Raw genomic sequence first — 21,768 nt, forward strand, 5'->3', positions numbered from 1 at the left:
ACATCGAGTTTTTTGTGTGTGTGTGTGTGTGTGCTCTTATGCAACTAGGGATGTCTCTGCACCTCTAAGATTCATTTGATGGGAAGGTGTCCCATGTGCCTCCTCTTTACTCTTGTAACAGGAAATTGTGATATCCTTGAATGTGCACCAGTACTGCTTGTAGCCCTTCAACGTCAGTTTCTTGGGTCTAGAGAGAAAAAAATGCGGAAGACATGTCAGAGTTCAGGTGGGAGAAAAAAAGAAAAAAGGAAAAAACAACCATTTTCTTTATTGGTGGTGAGGAGGAACAGTGGGGGAGGGGACATCATAAGTACAAAGGAGGGGGAGAAAAAGAAGGAGAGCTTCTCAAGTGCAAAGTCAGCGAGATGAATAGGATAGAAGCCAGCACTGTGGAAAGCCATTAAAAGAGGAAATGCCTCTTGATATCATACCCCCCAGCATATACATTTTATGAGACAACCACCCAAGGGGCCACCTGCCTGTCAGCAAAGGCTTCAAGCCAAAAATGAATATGATTCAAAAGCATGGTCCAACTATAATCACTCTAGATTTTTTGCCAAAGAATATTTGCAGGCTGAGCTTTCAGGTTGCCTTTTAAGCTCATAAGAGATAAGAAAAACAGGCAACAGGCTTACTTGGCCAGAGAATGGTCCCCCCATATTCACCAGCTTTTGGATAAAATGTCATCTTTGCATACAGTAACATGCAGTGTTTAGTTGTTTTGCTAATAGTAAAGGTGCATGTAATCTCATGGCATTGGACTTACTTGAAGACTTTAACATAGTCTGCTAGCTCAGGAATAGATGTGATGTCACCCTAGGAGGAAGGGGAAAGCCATTGTTAAAATGAGCCTGGAAGACTTTAACATTCATACATATATGTAAATAAAAGGAAAGAAAAAAGGGAAAGGATTAAACACAAAACAATGACCTCACACTTGACTTTGTACATTTTCAATGTCATTGCTCAGCACAGTAAGCTGGCTTCTTATGTAATATCTCAGAGGTCAGTTTCCTCTGATAAGCTGAATACACGTTTCAAGATGGAGCTGTTGTAACAGTAGAGACATATTTTCAGTGGGGCCTTAGAACCCCCAGCTCTTTGTTAGATGCAGACCTTTTGAATAACTGTGAAATTTTGCACTTCCAGCAAACTGAAGCGCATTGCATTGTCTTTGTGCGTTTCCTGTCATGTTTATGAGTGCTGATGAAAGGAGACTTCGTCACAAGTAGAAACAAAAGCACCTAACCGATGCCAAGATTTCACAATTGGGAAAAACAAATTCACATAATGACGCCCATTTGGACAAAAAGGATGCAGGCAAGCCCAGTGGTTTTGTGTCATACCAGTGTGTTGGAAGTCTTTCCTCCCTCCAAGGTAATCTCCAGATCTGACAGGGCTGCATCCACTTCATCCACCTCCTTCTCACTGTTATTCATGTGGTTGTCTGAAGACATGATTGACAGCTTGTTGATGTGGTACTGAGAATGAAACAAAGAGCGATGCTCTGGTTAAAAGCATGAAACCTGCAATGTATTACTAAAGTTTCCATTCCCTTAAAGCTTCCAGTTTTAAAATAAAACACTTGAGACACGGGGATTTAAAGAAAGTGTGAGGTGGAGATAGACCGTTAGCAGCTTGTTATCTGTTGCACCAACGTGGTCAACAGTATTGCTTTTTTCTATAAAGTTTTGCTGTGTGCTACCGGTGCATAAACGCTCCAGCTACTTCTTATAAAAAGGAAAAACAATCTGTGATAATTGCCATATAAATACTTTAAGATGTGTTGGCATTTATGTTAGCAAGTGCTGCCAGCATACACCACTGAGTTTACCAGCTATGCTGTTTTTTTGGAAGAAGCTGAAGATAAAGAAAGTTGTCTAAAGAAGAGAAGTGTGCTAAAGTAACTGGTAAAGATTCACTGAGGTCAGGCTGATATAGGCAATGAAACTGAATATACTGAATGTAGGACTGGTGCAAGACTGTAGTAAGAGATTGTTCTCTATTACAAGAAACCCCCCACAAACAAACCCATCAGTGAGTCACAGATACCAAATTTAGCTTGTAGATAAATGATGTCACCCCATCAGCAATCCCCACAAATATATGAATTAACAGCTGTCAATAAAGTGAGAGATACAGTGCAGCATTTGATAGAGATGTGAGGATTTAGCTGGCTAAGGTTTCATATTGTAGGACAAAGGGCTTGCCATGATGTCCAATCCTCTCTTTAAAAAAACGCTACTCTGTGAAGGAGTGTTTCCCATTTTCCTGTTTGTTTGTGTGATCATCAGAGTTACTTATTTATCTGCTGAAGTACTGACTACAACCTGTGTCCCAAGTCCATGACTATGAGGTCAATCACTAATCTTGACCACTGATTACCTCATATTTGAGAACTACCATAGTGATACATCCGGGTGACAGCATGCTAAGTCCAGCCAGCTGCATACCAGAGTTGGACAATCATTGATCTTTATTTAGACCTTAGTATCCATAGACAGTGAAACCTTAGCTAAAAACCCAGACTGAAACGCAGTAGTAGCTACCAAAGCGCTAAAAGATAGGTAGCAACAGACTACCTACCAGCCCAAACACCCAACTTAGATTAGCATCTCTCCCAGTGCAGTGTAAGAAGAAACCAGTGAAGTGTAATTACAACTGGTCAGACGAAACAAACCTAACACCTCAGAGTGACAGAGTGGGAAAAGGAATGTGAACAGGTCTACAAGACCTTGTCTTTCTGGGGTGGGTGGTCTGGGCTGAGGTATGGGGTCCTGTGCTCCAAGATGCCCTATAATTACCCTCAGGGTGAAGACAGGGTGGCGTCCTCAGGTCTTGGCACCCACAGTTTATGAGGGTCAGAAATAGAAGGAACACCACCCCAATGGTACATGAGGAAACCTAGGGGTGTAAAAGAGCTTCAAATCTGTATATCACTCCCATTCGAGCCAATATCCATTCTAGCGACTGTCATTTCTTCTGATCTACTTTGAACTTGTCTCAAAACTCAATAATCCAATGCCACCAGCGCCTTTAACGTCCACCCAGACCAACATTGTGTTTCTGTTTTACCAAGAGTCACATTGAAACTGTTTGACAAGTACACTTCTGTAATAGGAACCTCTCTTTAAATCTAAAAGACTAAGTACTTTGTTATTAGTATGAACTAAATAGGAAACGATATACAATAGTCAAGATTTAGCAGGGCTTTCAGCATTATAGCTTCACTCTGAGGTGCAATCCTATCCAATTCATTACCTTGAAGCTGAGAAGAAAGTGCCTTCCACCCAATGAAAAAAGGTCTGCGTTTCTTTAAATTTCATACTTTGCCAACTTAAACTGTATCAGTACACAAACACGCAGCCTTCTTACCTGGAGGGCAGCAAACATCATCATTTCCTCCTCTGTGCATTCAATTTCCTCCAGGAGAATGGCCCACTTGGCCTGTTCATAGAGCTGGTTCACTCGAATGGCATCATACTGTGGGCACATCAAACCATATTATTGAGCAAACTGGACAACTTTGAATACAGTGATGTCAAAGGTAAAGGTTGTATGTGATTAATGATATAAAAGTATCAAATAACTAGTCTTTCAAACGCCCCATTCAGGTCATCGGTACCAGATATAGAACGTAAGCTCTACAGGCTAATGTTAAAAAAATATTTTTACCCAAATCATGCCAACTAATGGCTGGATGTATGCCTGCTTACTTTATGATTATAATAACTTATATCTGGTGCTTTGAGAATACAGAGCTATTCAGCACGGCAGGATCTCAATAATTATCGCAACTGACTACAATGTGCTGTAGTGCTTTTTCTGTGTGATTTACCTTTGGATTGAGGTCAAAGAAACTGTGGTATTTAAACCTCAGCAGCAGCACCTCATTCTCCTTTACATCCTGCTCCATGAGAGACCTGGATGAGTCCAGCCACCTGTACAAACAGTGATTATAGCTAATTAGAATATGTTATTTTTTCAAACAACATGAAAGCAGTCTCTTGTAAATGTTGTCTGTTAACAACCTTTTTCAACTAAACCACTAAACAAAGTTTAACTCACCCCTGATTGATTTTGGCTTTGTCCAGCAGGGACTGGGGCTTGTACAGTTTGACCAGAATGTCTGGTGAGGAGATTGGCTGGCTCACAGCAAGGATGCTGGGATTGCCCTCTGACAGGGGACTGTCTCCGAACCAGGCGGAAGTTGGTGACAAAGGGCTGCCGTCCCTTGAGTCGTAGGTGGGGGTCATGGTCTTACTGTATAAGCCTGGACTAGAGTAGATGCTCCCTGAAAAAAGATAACCATCAGTTATCCCCTTGCGGAGCCAGAAATGCAAACCTAACACAAAAAACATTCACTTCCAAATACTGACACTCACAATCCAGCTAAGTACACATAAGTCACTAACACAGCATTGAGGGGGAAGAGTGAAGACTTCTCAGCACACGCAAATGCAGCCTAGCCTGACCAGTTAGTGGTCAAAAACACCATGTGACTACCAGCACAAACTTTGCAGATGAGTGACTTTAACACCAGCCTCCTGCTGATGGTGGGGCAGATGTTGATCAGCATGCAGATGATGCACAACATGATCAGGGTACCCATTTACTTACAGACCAAAAGAAAAAACAGCAGGAATGCACTGCACACAGCAAACTACAGCACAATTTGCCCACGAGAAAGAGAGAGAGTACAAATATATTGGAGGAGAATACATTGAATATCTTTTAAACATGTTAACGGAATATAACTAAATAAAAAAATCTTTGATAAACTAAGTGTCTAAGCAACTTAAACGCGGAGTTATATGTATATTTGGTCTGCAGTGTTTTAATTTGGGAGTCTGGCTACAAACAAAAGCCCCCAAAGTGAAGTTATTTGCATTTCCTGTTAGTGCAAGTTCCAAAGTATTTTCATTCCCCTCCATTCCAACTCTCCCTCTGTAGGGTCAAGCAACACGGGCTAAACCATTAGACCCCTTCTGAAATCAGGAAGTGGGCTTGGTTTCTGTATGTGAGTGTGTATGTGGATGTTTATGTTTGCAAACTGAGGTCATGAGAACATGGTGCTGGCTATGGCCTCCCCTTCCTTGTGGGGGAGGGTGATCAGTGGTTCTTTCAAGGTTTTCATCCCAATGCAAAGTTCATCAGGTCAAGAAGACTTATCCTATCACACGTAGGGTTCCCTGGGGAATGCCAAATATCTAGGGAAAGTGTGTATAAATTGAAAGCTGGAGTTCCATTAATAACACAAAGGAGCCTCCTCCATCCTGTTTACTGAATCTCCAATGCTGGTGCAAAAACAAAGAATGCTAACATGACTTTACTCGCTAATACTCCCACACTAGAGATTCATAGAGGGCTTAGATGGAAGGAGCAGGACCACCATCAGCTGTTGAGACTACAAGTAAACCATGGGATGGTGGTCAATAAATGAACTGTCATGGATTTGGTTTTTACAGCGCTCCTGTGTGGGCTGCTATTTGAAGCATGCAGATAGGATTATAAGCATGTGATTTTAATTCTGAACACAAGTTTATGGCTAAAAACACAAATGTCCTACAAATAACTTGTCCGATAACAACCATCTCATATCTGCATACTCAAGCAAGTGATTGGCTATCCTGCAGGCACAGTGAGCAGGCCCCTGGAGTAGCTTTAAGAAAAGTGAGCATTGAGCTAATTGCTAAAAGGGCGCAAAGCCTTTGTCATGAGACTACCCGAATCAGCTGACTTCCTTAGGAGGACCAGTCAGGTGACTCGGTTGCTAGTCCCAAATGCTACAGATGTCATGTGACCTTAACACACCAGCTGTGGGGTGTAGAGAGGAATAAGGAGGCAATGCTGAGGAAGCAGTGCTGAAAAGAAAGGACAGAGGAAGGGGAAAGCTTACCTTTCACAGGTCCGATGTATATTATCTCAGAGGCTAGGATGAAAAGAGAAAGAGTAAGAAAAAGAAAGACAGGAAAATGTAGAGGGAAGGAAGGAAATGGGTAGAATTCAACTCAAGTGGACAGATTTAAGACACAGAAAACTCTACAGGCATAGAAGGAAACAGAGGAAAAAAAGACAACAGTTGAGGAATACAAGAATGGGGTATATCTTTGGCATTTCCACAGACACTGCCAACTGCTAGCCTCAGAGTGGATGACTCAGTTTACCCTCTTCGCAGAGGGAGATCGCCCTGGCATGACTAGTGAAGTTCTGCAGTTTCCATCCACCCATTCATAACCATCCAACGCAGCATGACTGATTGAAAACCCAGGCAAGGCGTTGGTCAAAATGACCCAGCCTTGCATGTATAAAGTGCAGCACATTTTTACACAGTAAAGGCCGTTCGAGGTCTGTTATTCTCAACACTGACAAGACAGACGATTACAAACAGCGGCCATGTCAAGGCGTAGCTGCTCCACTGGGAGCTGCTGAACTGGCATCATGGGCAGCGTCGTGTCTATGTTCGTGTAACAACAACAGCTGAAGATGAGTAACATGGTTTTTCTACCAAAAATGACCAATTACGTGAGGCAGGTCAAACGAGTGTGGAGACATTTCCTAAATAGTAGTTTTAAATATAGAGATTGAGGTTTTGGAAAAAGATTGCCAGTCTACAAAGGGAAATAAATGGTCATGTACCCATTATGGACTTGTTGTTTAGACATCCACCCATTTTTTTTGCTTCCGAGATCAGTGTGGAGCTCACTGTACAGTACACATAGGCTATTTTGCATGCGTTTAGGTACTCTATAGACACACATTTCTTGTATGTATTTCTTTTACCATTCTCGGCAGTAATAAATTGGTTAAAAAGACATTGTGAAAAAGGCAAAATGATCTGTTTAAAGCTTGATTATCTCCAAAATACGATTATGGCTGCTAATGCTAACCTATTATTTTCCTAAATATTCAATCAGACTCAAATGTTTCAGAAAAGTGTTAAAATAACTGTCACAAGTTCTTATGAATGGTATTATAATCAAATGTGTTGTTTCATCAGCTTATTGAGAAAATATAATAATCACATTTAAAAAGGTGGATTGTGAAAAGACTTGAATGGATTAATAAAACTGTTGCATATTAATTTCCTGTAGATTGAATAATTGATTAACTAAGTATTGCAGTCCTAAATGTGATAAAGGTCGTTCTGTGGTACTGATTGCATCTTTTCAAAGCCTTGTGATTTCTATCAGGAGATCTGGGCCAAGAGGCCAGCCCTTCCGCACAAGGGGACGGAATAACATCTTACAACTTGGCCATGAAATGTACTTTGACTGTAGCATGTGATCTGCAAACTGATGTGTGTGTGCGCGCTCACACACACACACACACACACACACACACACACACACACACACACACTCTCTCTCTCACACAAGGAGACTGGTGACAGTAAACAGATTCTCCACATTCCTACTGAAACTCTGTTTCTCCTCACCACCTAATACTCTGACCACATTCACCCACTGGGAACAAAATGTATCTAAACCAAAGGCGTAGAGGAGTGTGTAGCACACCCCTTAAAATGTGGTGATGCAACTCTGGGTGTGATCGATGTGTTGGGAAGCAACTGCTTTTTGCAGTTTCAATCACTCATTACGTTTAAATATATGAGTGAACAAATACACCGTTCACTCTGATCCACATAGGTTTGTAATGATACTAGAAGTTTAAACTTGATACAAAGTAATGCTCAATAGCATTCTTAGTACCATGGGAGGAAAATAAAATAAGACGCATGAATCTTTTATACAAGATTAGAAATAAACAAACAATAACAACAATGATATTTTATATATTTAACACTATTTTATATCATTTTAAGCAGTGCAAAATTTGAGGTTATCTGAGGTAGTGCTGTGCATCTGGTGAGATGGCACCATCTTTTCATTGTTGATCAAATCGTACTGTTAGGGTTAGCTGCCACTTGCTGGTAAACTTTTCTCTGCTTTAATCTTGGACTTTAAGAGCAACACAGTTTTTAGACAAATAATTGTGTTAGTCTAACACAATTAATACAGCCTATTAATGTCGGGCAGGTACTCATAAATGATTCCTGCCTAGTTCCACCATTAGCATCATCATTAGCACCTTAATGATAACTTAACAGGGGGCTAATGTAGCTATCGGGTAAATGCTAATAGTTAAACAGCAAGCGTTTATGTGTCCACTAGCCAGGTTAATATTTATGATAACCGTTTTAAATGGCTTGAAATTCCTAAAGTGTTGTTCAGTGTTAAACTACTTTTCATGTGTTCAGCTAATGAGGGGAGGGGCTGTGTGCCTGCCTATCTGCAGCAGTGCTTTTTGAAGGTCTATGTCAACTAGAGGAGGCAAAGACAGCACTGTCGGGTTGAGCATCTAATCTGAGAGCCATTTTTAGTATCAAATAGTATCTGAGTATCATTTTTTTTGAAAACCCTAGATCCAAATCTGTATTTCAGAAGAATTTGTTTTTCTCAAGAAAAATGAAGCAACGAGTTCACAATGAGTGTTCAGGCTGCTATCCCTGCAACTGGTGAGTCTATATAGTCATTCAGTGCACACTGAGCTGACTCTGCAGAGCAGAAAAGACTAATCGCACAAAGAGTCTCATTCACCCTGTCTGATGGTGTTAGCAGTTCTGCTTAATGCTAACTCTGTGACAGCAGTCTGTTTTGTTCTGCTCCTCCCTGCTCAGATGGTTGTAAGTCTCCCATCAGGAGGGAGGAGGGTCAGTATGACTGCACTCCTGTAGCCTGGTTTGGGTTTAAAATGGCAGCGTGACCAACTATGTGTGGAATCTCAGCCATTTTTAGTCCTCCCTGCCAAGGAATTGAGAGCGAGGGCTGTAGATCCCATGCAGGCCTCAAACTCACACATTCATATTTGGTCACGAGAAGCAGGGCGCACCAAACTCGAGTCATCTTAGTGTTATGGGTGGGTGTTTTTTTTAAATCGCAAGTGCATGAAATACAAAAAAGGATCTAAGAAGCTTCATGGGGCCAGCACAACCTGCTATACAACCTGCTGTCCCAGGAAAATAGGAGCAATTGTTTTTCACAACAAAAGAAAGGGAAAATTCTTCCTGATTACCTAAAAACAGATCAGAATCTAAAAAACTAAATGGTTAGGTTTATACAAACTTTCAACTCATGGGTTGGGAATATGAACTCAAAAATACCCTGGCTTTCTTCATCAAGAAAGATTTTTGTTCCTATGTTAACAAACTCAGATGGAGTTCTTTAGGAAAGATTGTTAACGAGCCATAGAAGCAGCTCACCTGATCCAGGTGTTAACATCGGACCCTCCAGTTCCAGATCAGCTTCTTCCGTCTCCTCCAACTTTTTCTTCTTCTTTTTGGGATCACGGGGCTTGCGCAGTAGAGATAACTCCTCTGGGTGGCGGATATCTTTTGGGGAGAAACATTAAGAAGGTCCATTCAATGTCACATAAGCATAAACCTTGACTAGCAACAAAGCCAAGTCCATTTGGACACAATGACAGACAGGCTTGGATGTCAAAGAGTCCCCAAAACCATACAGTAATTTGTGTTTTTTTAACTATAGGCTTGAAATAAAACCACATGACCTCAATGACTTTAAGCTGTATAGTAGGTGAAAATAGGGATGCTAAACCAACCCAAATCTCAAAAAAAGGTGAGAGGCAGATGGGGGGAGAAGAAGGATAAAAAAGCAAAGGGAAACAGTAGATGCAGACAGCTGTGCACATAAAGGGTGGAATACTGTAAATCCCTTTTCTCAGGGCTCTAACAAATCTTGCTTTAACTTTAATCCCCAGCTGAGACTGAGCAGACATCTTCCATCGCCCTCCTACTCCTCTTCCTTATACTATTCCTCCAACACACATTAATAACACAATTCAGCCGCCATTGGAGAATAGTAAGGTAGTGTTACTTTTACCCTCCTGCCCGCCAACCCCCCCCCCCCCCAAAACTCTTCACAACAAACAGGTAATAAAGATAAAAAGAACCAAACTGTAACTGCATGTATGCAAATGGAAGAGATGTGTGCAACTCAGACAGTAAGACACCCGCCATATTGAATATAATGACTAAAACAGAGCAGTCTTTATTCCCTGGCTTCTCTCTCTTTTCCCTCCTTCCCTTGGGCCTGGAGGCCAGGGAACCATCACTCAGCAGCAGCAGCAATGATGTTTTAGGATGGGCTTGGGGCGGTTCTGATATAGGCGGTGAGACGGCCAGAATGTGTCAGGACTAGAATAGATGGAGCTCGTCTAGAAGCAACGCACATCTGGACCCTCAGCTGGACTTGGTTTTCTCGAGGATTCCATATGAACTGACGAGCACGCAGATACTTGAGAGCAATATTTCATATTTTTATGTAATCAAGTGCATAGCTGTCCATTTTCTCATATCTATTGAATCAAATCATTTTTTTTTCAAGTAACTGAAGAAGGTGTTGTGGAAAGCACAGGCAGAAGGGTTGAGAGAACGTCTTGGCTTGGTGTGCAAGCTTGTTTGGTTTGTGTAACTAAAGCAAAAGCATTCCAGGAGTTTAAGAACTACCAGATGGGAGCTCACCCTTTCTCTGCCTCCCTCCTCCCCCATTCTCACTCTGCTGTAGCAGACGAGCACAGTCGCTGTGCCCTTATACAGCCATGCGAGTTCCAGGCCCGCTGCTGCGCTTTAGCCCCCGAGGAGGCAAATATACACAGTAAAGTGTGTATCAAACGACAAGTAGATGGATAGGACTGTGTCTTTTTGTGAGACATTGCAGAACCATGTGGCATTTTATTACAACCTAACTCTGTTTAATTGTTATGAGCCTATCATCAACACTGGGAACTTTTCCATATTATAAATATTAGCATGACAAACCCTGGGGGAGATAATGCATCTGATGTAATCGATATCTACTATTTCAATGAAATAAGTTAATGCCATGTCTTTCAAGTGTTTACACTACTTTGAGTTTGTTGTCAAAACCAGACAGTTTTCAAAAAGTTCATTTAATTAAGAACTATAAACATGTACACGTATGCAGCAGTGTATCTGATTTCTGGAAAAATCTGTGTCTGCTTAATAATGTGCAAATTCGTTCCACTAAAATGCACCGACATCCAGAAAAATCATCTACTCAGGAGATCATTTATGCTGCTCGTATGCATGATTACATTCTTTAGGTCACTACCCACCACAGTTAGTGGCCATAGGTGGTAGGAATGTAGATTATCTCCATAACTGTTGAAACTACATCAATCACCCTGCTGATCTTGTGCTCAGCTCTTCTTGTACTTGGCAACCAGGCTTCAAGACAGCTAAATGCCTCCATTTAAAGAAATACTTCACTCTTAACTCAGAGCAGGCAGTACACCCTTTTCTGGCTGACAACCATGGTCTTGGAAATGCCAATTCTCATCCCGGGCAAGTGTTGTAGTTTATTTTTTGCTGACATATTCATACTCCTACGCTAACCACTTTTGGCTGGTGTCAGGAGGAGGAAAGAGGAGGAGGAGGGTGATGGTCAGAATGCTTACAAAGGCTTGGTGGATTTTCATTAGCACAAATGACACCTAGACAATAAGATCCCAATCTTCTGTCCTGCTGACTTGTGGCAGTAACCAGGCCTGAAGCCAGAGGAAAGGGGTTGACTGGGAGCCAGCAGCGCTTGCAAGATTTACTCTTTGGAACAGATGATTCACTGCAGTGAGTAAGACCAGCCGCAGAAGAATCACAAACATCATCACAGTCTAATTTTACAGCACTAAAGTTTGCCGTATAAACTGATATAGACCTACATGGGCAAAAAATTACAAAGGAATCATCTGGTTCCTGTGTTTCCCTTACAGACTCCTAAATGTTAAGAATAGGTGGTCTAGTTCCCACATATAGGCTTTACTTGGGTAGGCTGCCCAGGTATGTTAACAACCGGCCTAGGATATTTGGCGACTCATTTTTTTTTTAGTTCTCTTCTTTTTAGCTGCTCACCACCAAGCCGGGCCCTTTGCTTCACATACTACCAGTCTGGTGCTGTAGCAGTCCTCCATATAAAATAACACCTTTCCCAGTGGAAATGACTACAAGTGGCGAGGATAGTCCTTCAGCTCAGAAGATCTACTAAGAGCTGAAGGGCACTTCAAACCTGCACCTGTAACAGGTGGAGTGGAGAACAAGTTCATGCAGCTCCAAGCCAAGCTCACATAAGTTTCAGAACAGGGTCTACTGTCACCACACATGGATGCTAGATGTTGCAGTTGAGTCACAGGTCTAAAGACTCACACACACACCATTTGCATTACATGTTTTAAGAATTGAGCTGATTAAACATAAAGTAATGATAAAATTTTGTTCTTAAAATGGCACAAGTCTCTTGTGCCATTTTTCACTCTGGCTTTGACAATCTATACCAAACGGTCTTAGTGGCTTGGGAAGAGTGACAGTTCTCTTTCTCTGTCAGACACAAGGCTAAATATGTGCTAAAAGGCAACTCAGAAAGGATAATGATGCACTTACATTTAGGAGATGGAGCTGCGGCCAAACCACAGTACTCCTGTGTTATGACAACAGTTGAGAGCACATTTGGGCCCAGTCAAGCAGGCCACAGGTTGATGGGTCATAACTCTGCTGGACCAAAACGACAGAGCTAAGGTCCGTACAAAAATCAGAAAGGTTTCTTGAGGACAAAGTGGTGGGACCAAAAAATTCCAGATGTCTACTTCAAAGTCACTCTTCATGTTGGGTGCTACTGACAAATTACTCATGAATCCGTTTTGCCAGACATTATTTAATGGCTCACTGTAACATTTCATTACTGGTGCTGCCTATTAGCCATTCCATAGAAAACTGCTCTGTGTTGGTTTTCAAGCACGCAGTAGTTTAAAAGAGCTTACACAGTTGCTCTGAGTGCAGCAGCTTGACTCTTGTTAGTCTGAAATGACGCTTTTCTAAGGGAGGCAGCAGATTTGCACCACCTCAGGCTCCAGTGTCCCCAGTCATGTGTTAGTCAGTTATGAAGAGTACATTCTGTCTGCTGGCTCACAGAACAAATGGTGATAGAGGGTGTGTGTGTGTGTGTGTGTGTGTGTGTGTGTGTGTGTGTGTGTGTGTGTGTGTGCACTGAATATATATTTAGTCAATATGAGAAACCAGGTTGTGAAGATGGCACAGTTTAGGTCACACTGAGCAAAAGGAGGAGCTGGAATTTCGGTGGGGTGCAAAGCAGCTTGCAGCAAAGGCAGCTAACAACAGTACACCCTACTGTGGGATGACATTAGCTGATCCATCAGGATTGGGGAGTGAGTTGGATTTCATGACCTGTCTGAACTTTAATCACACAATATACCGAATTTATTGGTTGCATCATCAAGCAAATGAAGATTTGACAATTTCCTCTGTTCTCTAAAACTTTAAACTGAGTATCTTTTGGTGTGAATTGGGCCAGAAAATTGTGACAGCAGTTTTCCCTGTCGCATTGTAGTTGCATTTCTTCAGAAAACAGAAGACATTACAAAAAGTGGGAAAAAATATAATTTTGGAGAACTCTGAATTATTTACAGAGTTCAAAAATGTTAATTTTAAACTAATTGTGGAAAATCCCAAATGCCTCTTTTTCCTATCAACTAAGCAGTGCAGGACAGGATGTAAGAGCTGCCAAATGACATCAGAGGTCAAAACAGGAGTGGAACTGAGTGATTTTTGTGTATTATAGTACATCAGCCTTTTGCTGAGCCCTCTTCTCTTTTCCAGTCTTACCAGATGGAGTGCATCTGTCAAGACCAAGCTGCCTTGGACATGGGAGAAGTATGCAATGACAATGAGAGTGTTATGTTGATTTCTTATGCTGGATGTTCACGGACAGAATTCAATTGTTCTAAAGAGGCTAAAAACCAGACAAAACATTAGTTTGGAGGAAAGATTAATGTTTGTTAATACTGCAAAGTAAAAGACTGTTGCATGAGGTAGTTGTAAAACTTTTTTCTGTTTTGCAGACTTGCACAAGTAACACAATGACTGAAGAACTTAACATGAGGACTAGATCTGGTCTTAAAGCCAAGCTCATCATCACTGAAAAAAAAATAAAAATCAAATCTGGTTTCTGTCTTCCACTATCCCTGCTCCTCCCTTTCTACTGTCTGAAACAAAGGCCAGCTGGACAGGCCTCCACTCTTCCTGTCCCCTCGTATTCACTATGCAGCTCACAGGCAGGCAGCAGAAACTATGCAGAGGAAACTGTCAAACTGAAAGCTGCCCAAATAACAAAAAATGCTTCCAGGTCACTGCAACTGTAAGTCAGCTTAGTAAGCTGTCATACATTTACAGCAAAAGGAAAAAAACATCCCCACTCTCTATTTTTTGAAAATAAAATCTTGAAACCTGCTCAGCTAAAATAAGTTTTTATAAAATGTATGCTTATGTAAATGTGAATACAACAGATGTCTCAGCCCTGTATTTTAAAAAAAAAAAGCTTCTTTGTATATTTACACTAAATAAAATGCTCTGCAGAAACCAAACTAAAAGCTAAGTCGAGCGATACCAACAGGAGACCCTGTCACTGGAGCCCCTGATCCTACTTGCCGAACACAGTTCAGTGACCAGGACACGACAGGTGTGCTACGATCCTGCTTAAGCATACACGTACGTGGGAGTTTTCTCAAACCTGCAAACTGTACTGTAGATAGTGACTGAGAGGTAGGGGCAAGGGGCAAGGGTTGAGATCTGAGCTGAAGAAAAGTGGATGTTAGTAGGTCAGGGGTTGTTGGAGTCCAGCATGTGACCTCAGTCATCTTTGGCATATCAGCAGATATCTATAGTGTGTGCGTGTGACCCTTGGGCATTAGTTACGCCATGGAGGACACTTAAATTAGGACTGATGTTAGAAGAAGGAGACTGTGACCAACAGTAGGAGTCATTTCTGTGTACCTTGTTGCATGCCTTTGTTTCTGAGACAGATAAATAATCTCTGTTTACGAAACATTATTGTGAGACTGATTGGAGCCCTGGTTCCAAGGACATGACTTTAGATTGGGCTGAAAGTCAGGAGTCACCACTTTGGCTCTGTGAGCTTAGACTGTGTTTAATAAACACAACAAATTGCCAGGGATAAAAACAAAGAGGGAGGAAGGGCATGATTAGCTATGTTTGATGTCGAGCATTTTAGACCTTTTCCAAAAATACTATGACCACAGGAAGTTTCCAGTTAAACAGGGTGTGCATAAGTAAACTGCATGCCCCATTCTGCAAGTGAAACAATTTCAAATACATAACTACTTGCCAACAACACCTCATCTCACACTGGCTTCATGACAACTTTTCACATGTCCACTTAAAATAAAACTGTTCATTCTATTCCTCTGAAAAGGAGTTGATCGTTCACTCACTGAAAGTTTTGCAGATGTCCGACACGGCCTTGAAGACCCGGTCAGAGAAGTTGACCTTGACTTTCATGTGCTTCATGTTGGGGAGCTGGAGCCGTAGCAGTTTGTGCTGCGGCGTAAAGAGCAGCCTGGCGTCAGCTTGGATGCCGTACTTATCCAACGTCCAGTGGGTTTTTAACAGCCATGTCTTCTTCTTCTCCCACCAGAGAGCATGGTCCGACCAGTCCCTCTTTACATCTAAGAGAAGGCAGAAAAAGATGGAGAAGTTACAGTGATCAATGTGTAAACTGAAAAGTTGCAAAGAAAACTAAGCAAAGAACTGAGCATTTATATTGCTGTATGGTAGAACACTGTATAACTCTCTACTGATAACCCAACCAAGTATATCCCCTCCCAGCTGGAGGTCACACTTGATTGAAAAGGGGCACCAGCACATTATTGCAGAGACGGTGAAGTCAAAGAGAGAGGAGGGGGGAGAGGACTGAATGTGTGAAAGACGTGGCTGTTTGTGTGACGCTGAGGGAATATCAGGTTCATACCGCCCTCTTTGTTCCAGAGTCACACCGCGATCCCTTTAAGCAGACGCAAGGCACCCAAAACCCTGCATTGCTTCCAGGCTTTTGCTCTGCAGGGGATCACCAACAATAGTGACTGACCTGTAGTCTCATGGTGTATGTGTCTCACTTCAAGGGGAAGGTGAAAACCGCAGGGATTTGAGAGAACTCAAAGCATCTGTTTTGCAGATCACCTGGTTCTCGTCTGTATGCGAGCAGCTCAGCAATGTGCTGAAGCTCTATTTGAATTGCAAATCAAAGTGGTGAGTAAAAGCGAATATTCACAGACATAGTGGTAGTTCTGTTAAAACCATTGTTCTCATGTATTAATGCGATTCATCAGTGACTGGGATACATTCACAAATTAGCCACGCAAGTTAAGCGGCTAGCTCAAAGGCTCATAACTTTACACGGTGTTTAAAATACCAACCGGCTATTTATGTACCCCACACTGTGCACATGTTCCTTTATGTTCAAGTGTAAAATTTAACAGTCTTGTTAGCAGACTGTGATAGTTGAGATGACGTGAATAAGCCTGAAGTTTTTTTTTGACTACTTTCAGATGTCCCCCGAGTAGTGATGTCATTATCCTGACATTATTTCAGGAAGGCACTTCCCAGATCGGTCTCATTTCCTCCACCCACATGCCTCTTCACTGTTTCTCCAGCTTATTCTCAGTCTCACTCTGAGTCTCTCTATGCTCTTACTGAGTCATTGTGCCCAGACAGAGACGTCAGTTTGCTCAGTCACCGTTTAATCGAATCATTCGATACTGATACTGCAGGGTCAGTGAGGGTGTTTGAAAAAGGTCTGTATGCTCGTCAACAACCTATTGTCAGACAGACGTTTGATATCCCTACAAAGATAAGAAACCACCAGTCAGATCACAGGAATATAGTGCACATACAATATATTGGCACATCATGATTCAGGTTTCAGTTATAAAATACAAAAGCTTAGTAGAGTTTACATATGCAGACTAAGGGAAAGGTTTTACCACAAAATACCCCTATGAAGCTTCCAATTGTGCTATTTAATCTCAACTAACTCTAATTCAATTAATTACCGAGTCGGTGCATTAATGGAAAAAAATCTGTGCTTTCTTCCTCATTAAGGACACCGACCTAGTTTGCATTCAAGGCTGGTAGCACAGGAGAGAATATGTCATCAGCTCATTACATCTTCTGCTGTTATTACATGAGGAAGGACACAGGTAATAATGCACAAACTGGAGCCATAATGGATTGCAATTACTTTCAAGTACACTGTGAGCAAGCAGCAGTTACACACAGAACAGCGCAGAACCTCACATCCATTTTCCCTTTATAATGTTGATGCTTGCTGGTAATTCATTCTATAAATTGAAAAGTACATCAAAGTGAAAGACTGCAAAGATGATCTTGAATGTTTCTCTTTGCCAACCTTCTCTGTCACTCAAACAGTTTGGTGCCACCATGGTGGCCTTTTGTTTCCATGTGCTGCTGTTGTTTTCCATGACCTTTACGTACAGGCATCTATACACACTGTTGACACACTCCTGTGGCCTAAAAGCTGAATGAATGGGATTAGTGGGTGAGGAAGTGAAACAACAGATTGCCTCTCCTTAGACCAAGGAAGCAAGACTGCTGAGATGCGAGTAAAGAGAACTGGGCTGAGGAAAGGATTACAAGAGATGGGGAGAACAAGTTTAAGGAAAAGAGTGGCCACCAGCATGTCAATGCAGATGGCATTGTGAAAGCCTAGGGCTTTGTGAATTCTCCTGGGGAGGGGTTGTTTGTCAGGCTGTTGGCTTTTATACTGTTTACTCCAGTGGGCAAACACTTGGTACTTGAGTGAAAACATTCCAGGCTTTCTGAAGCCCTGTGAGAGTTGCTTTAGCAGCATGGGGTCTAGCTGTCATCGAGCAGTTCTGATGCCTCAGCTGTGCAGATAACAACTTCATATGCTACCTTTAGAGAAACTGCTCCCTTAAGTCTTCTACAGCTATTAAAGGCTGAAATAATGAGAGGGAGCACAGAGAGAAAATCTGAAAATAATCCTGAATGTATTTTCATAACTCTGCTCACAGTTTTTCCTCTTTCAACCTTGTAATTTCTGGTGTCTGGGAGCCCTGCAGAACAACTAGCATTAACGTTTGGCACTCAGGTCTTCACCACAGACCACATTCTATAGAAATGTCCTTATACTCGGCATGCATGACCACCATACAATCTGTGGCAAGACATGAGTGCACGTTTTGGCTGGTCTCAGCTACCCTCAAGAAGCTCTCTACGGCCCCTGCTTCTGTTTCTTTGTTGCCTGTTGCCGTCTTCTGCCAAAACCTTCCTGGACACGACTTTACCGTCTCGTTGCTTGCATCATTACGCAGTGGGTCGATGTGTCGTGATTGGATAAGGGCAGCTCGGGCAGGCCTCCATTGGACTCTTAAAGCTGTAACATGGTAACTCAATCCACAGAGAGGGAGGGCCAACGACATCTACCAGCTAAAAATGCAGTCTGCCAAGCCTGACGTAATACAGCAGCCAGAGGAATGGGGGGCCTAAGTAATTGGCTGCATTAAATGTGGACCCACAGCCCCTTAACAGAATGATGTGTGCGTGTGTGTGTGTGTGCGTGCGCGCGCGCATGTGTACAGCTTGAATGACATGGGGAGGGGAAACAGAATGGGAAAACCATGTTTTATGACCTCTGCAGGATGTGAAAGATGATACAGAGTATGTGTGGGGAGGTATGGGTATTAGTCTAGGAGAGGGTGGTCTTCTTATGCATGCACTAACTACATTAGCTCCCTGTGTTATGTGCGTGTTCATGATTTAACAAGCGAAATTAATTCATAAATTGTGCCCAACCGACTTCTTTCCCTATTCGCCACCCTTACTGCCGCAGCTTTCAACCAAGACCACTTCCTCTACTTTGTGCACCAAATACCACAACCAGAATTACTGGTTTAAAAAAAAGAAAAGAAAAGAAAAGAAAAAAGAGGATGGATTAATAATGCCATTATTTTAGGAGTCATTTAGTAAAAAAGACAACAGACAGACAATGGTAAAATTGTACTCTAAAGGGCTTGAACTGCCACTCCCTTCTACATCCTGCCTCTTCATCCATTTTCTTTTAGTCAGCATCGGTGCAGTTTATATTAAGTGACTGTGTGTAGAGGGCCCGTCTGTGAGGGGGAGAGGACCGGACAACAGAGAAAAGCATGAGAAAAAGGGAATGAGAGAAAGGTCATGGAAAGGAGGAGTGGAGGAGGATGAGCAGAGGACAGGGAGGAGCTCTGTCTAGGGACACAATGTGAGAGGACAAGTGATAGGAAGCATCAGGAAGAGGAATTTCAAAATGAAGGTCTATCTGTGAAAAACACTAAATATACAGAAACATCTTCGATTGTCCTCATGCCTCCCAAAACTAAAACATTCATGTTTGCATCTGATGCAGGACAATGTCATAAGCTCATAAATAAATCTTATCTGATCAATGGAAATCAATTCTCAAAGGGAATATCGCTTCTAATATTTCTAAAATGTACAGAATGATGACAAAACAACCAGCAGTTCAGCCATCATGTGACCATGTTTTCAGCTAACAGTTATATTTATTTTCTGAATTAATCAGCTAGTCTTTAAAATGTCACAAAGTGTCTCTCTTGGTTTCTTGAAGCTCAACCTGAAATGATGAAACTGCCAATTTTCTTCCATTAACAAACCAATTTACCAACAAATAAGACTGAAAAGAGCAGGAAAAGCCCACAAATGACGGAATTTTAAAAACCTAAATGATCTGAAAATAGCTGATTATTTTTCTATTGATCACTAGATGAACAATCAATTAACTAATTGTTGCAGCTCTACAGTAGATGGGACGCCAACAACAACAAAAAAAAACCGCACGAGTCATTCTTAGATGTGGTCTCTGTGGACTCAGTGACTCATGCCCTCTCTTTATTGGGTTTCAACCAGCACAGTGACAGTCAGCTGTTGCCTAAAGCAAAATCCAGCCTCATTTTTAGCTTCACTGATGGAGATGATTTAACAGAAGACACGAACACAGCTCTGGACGGTTTCTTGTGTTAGCAAAGAACAAAATGATTGTGGCTATCACAACAAATCTGTTAGCTGTCAGTGATATCCAAAGCCACGCAGTGCGAGATTGTATCTTCTTCTTTTTTTTTTAAAGCTGCTGATAAAAATTAGCTCGGTCATGCCGTTTCCTTGGTGACTTCTGGCAGACGCCATGGGGGAAATGGTGCAGGGTGACAATTTGTTTTCATACACAACAAAGACACAGTGCAGCAGGTTTGTCAGACTTATATCTCACACACCCACACTTTCTCCCCCTGTACAAAGAGAAAGCCCTTTTAAATATATTCCACATCTAAAGCAGGGTGAAGGTTGGTATTGACAAGCAAAGATACAGCCAACAACTGCAATGCACTAAAATAGAGTTACAGCAAATGGCTTTTAGGGTCTTTGTAGCTCGTGTAGTCATGCTAGACAGCAAAAACATCAGATACCCAACATGTGCACAACAGGTTAAAAAGAGAGGTGATGACAGTATCTGTATGCAGGGCATCAGACAAAGTCACGGTGGATTGTATTTAAAGATTAAAGCGATACAATGAATTCAGCAGCTTGTGTTAAAGACAGTGTATGGAGTTGTAAACAGTGTTAATCACTACACATCAGCAGACAGCCACGCGATGCACATGTTCCATCTGACACACAACTAAGAAAAGTGTAAAGTTAATAAGACAGACATGCAGTGTTAATCCTTTTGCTATTCACTAAGCAATACCGTTAAAACTGCAGTGCTTTCCATTGACAGGCTAAGTTAAATTAGCTGAGATTACTTCAGCCTCTTGTTACGTAACACAGAATTCTTCCAATACCTCAAACATGCCATTTATCAAAGGAAAGAAATATGCAATACACACAGTGCCCAAAAACCATTTAAGTAAATTCTGATGTATTTTGGAATTTATTAATCCCCCCAACACACACACCCAGCCTAGAAGACTCCTATTTACACAAAAACACTCGAAACTATACCATTATTGACGTCATCTTCATGACAGTTTCACCACGCCTTTAAAGGTCTTTAGTCTTTTGTCTTCCCACCTACATCACATGCTACGAACTACATCTTTTCAAGCATAAACAGGCCCTCTGGGTTTTCACATTAGGCTGGTATATACTTGAACGCTTGTGTACAAGGTACAGAGGTAATCTGGTTGGTTGTTTGGTCAACACCCTTTCATTCAACCAAAATCGCTAGACAATAACAAGTTTTACTTTAAAAAGAAGGAAAATGACCACAACAGTGGCCTTTAACAACTGGTCTGTAATCACAGAAGGAAAAAGATCTACCCTGTATTTTCATGGCTGCTAGCTTTATTAAGATTTACATTTACTGAACTCTTTTTTGTAGTTGGGTTAAAGTTTAATTGGCAGTGACCCTGTCAAAAAGAACAGTACGCTAACTTGTCTCTGTTAACATGTTTTACCAGTGTTGGTGCAGAACACTTTGGACTTTCCATCTATCCATGGAAACTTACCCCACTTAGGGTCGTGGGTGTGAACACATCACAGTAATAATACTTTTATAATGAAACAGCCACAGATTCATGACCCCCAGCATTTGTCAGCAGCAGCTACAGCCAGACCAAGCTGGTCTCTCCTGCAAACAGGAAACTGGCCGCGTCTGTTGTTATCATTTCAGTTTAAAATAACAAGTTCAAATAAGATTTCAGATACGATTTCAGCCAAGATGGGGTTTTTTTGCTTCAGTTAACCTTTGATTATATATAGACATGAATAGCACACCCAAGTAGTCACTCCTACTGTACTTCTTTGAATTACACTGCCTGCAGCGCGTGTGA

At 41.7% G+C, this 21,768-nt stretch overlaps 1 protein-coding gene across 4 annotated transcripts in view; it reads right to left on the reverse strand.

Moving 5' to 3' along the window:
• Positions 1 to 21,768, reverse strand: part of fermt2 (FERM domain containing kindlin 2) — a 40,007-nt gene that overhangs the window by 7,095 nt on the left and 11,144 nt on the right. For 2 of the 4 annotated variants that reach the window (XM_005477182.4, XM_005477183.4), the window contains exons 3-11: positions 15,340 to 15,573; positions 9,263 to 9,391; positions 5,900 to 5,932; positions 4,069 to 4,294; positions 3,839 to 3,941; positions 3,376 to 3,483; positions 1,347 to 1,481; positions 767 to 816; positions 63 to 187 (exon numbers count right to left, since the gene is read on the reverse strand). In XM_005477182.4, coding sequence (XP_005477239.1) covers positions 63 to 187; positions 767 to 816; positions 1,347 to 1,481; positions 3,376 to 3,483; positions 3,839 to 3,941; positions 4,069 to 4,294; positions 5,900 to 5,932; positions 9,263 to 9,391; positions 15,340 to 15,573 — 1,143 coding nt within the window. The remainder of the gene's footprint in view (positions 1 to 62; positions 188 to 766; positions 817 to 1,346; positions 1,482 to 3,375; positions 3,484 to 3,838; positions 3,942 to 4,068; positions 4,295 to 5,899; positions 5,933 to 9,262; positions 9,392 to 15,339; positions 15,574 to 21,768) is intronic. The other 2 variants (XM_003442940.5, XM_005477184.4) reach the window with 1 other exon arrangement.

This window comes from Oreochromis niloticus, linkage group LG19, assembly GCF_001858045.2.
Source record: "Oreochromis niloticus isolate F11D_XX linkage group LG19, O_niloticus_UMD_NMBU, whole genome shotgun sequence".
Classification (NCBI taxonomy): Eukaryota; Metazoa; Chordata; class Actinopteri; order Cichliformes; family Cichlidae; genus Oreochromis; species Oreochromis niloticus.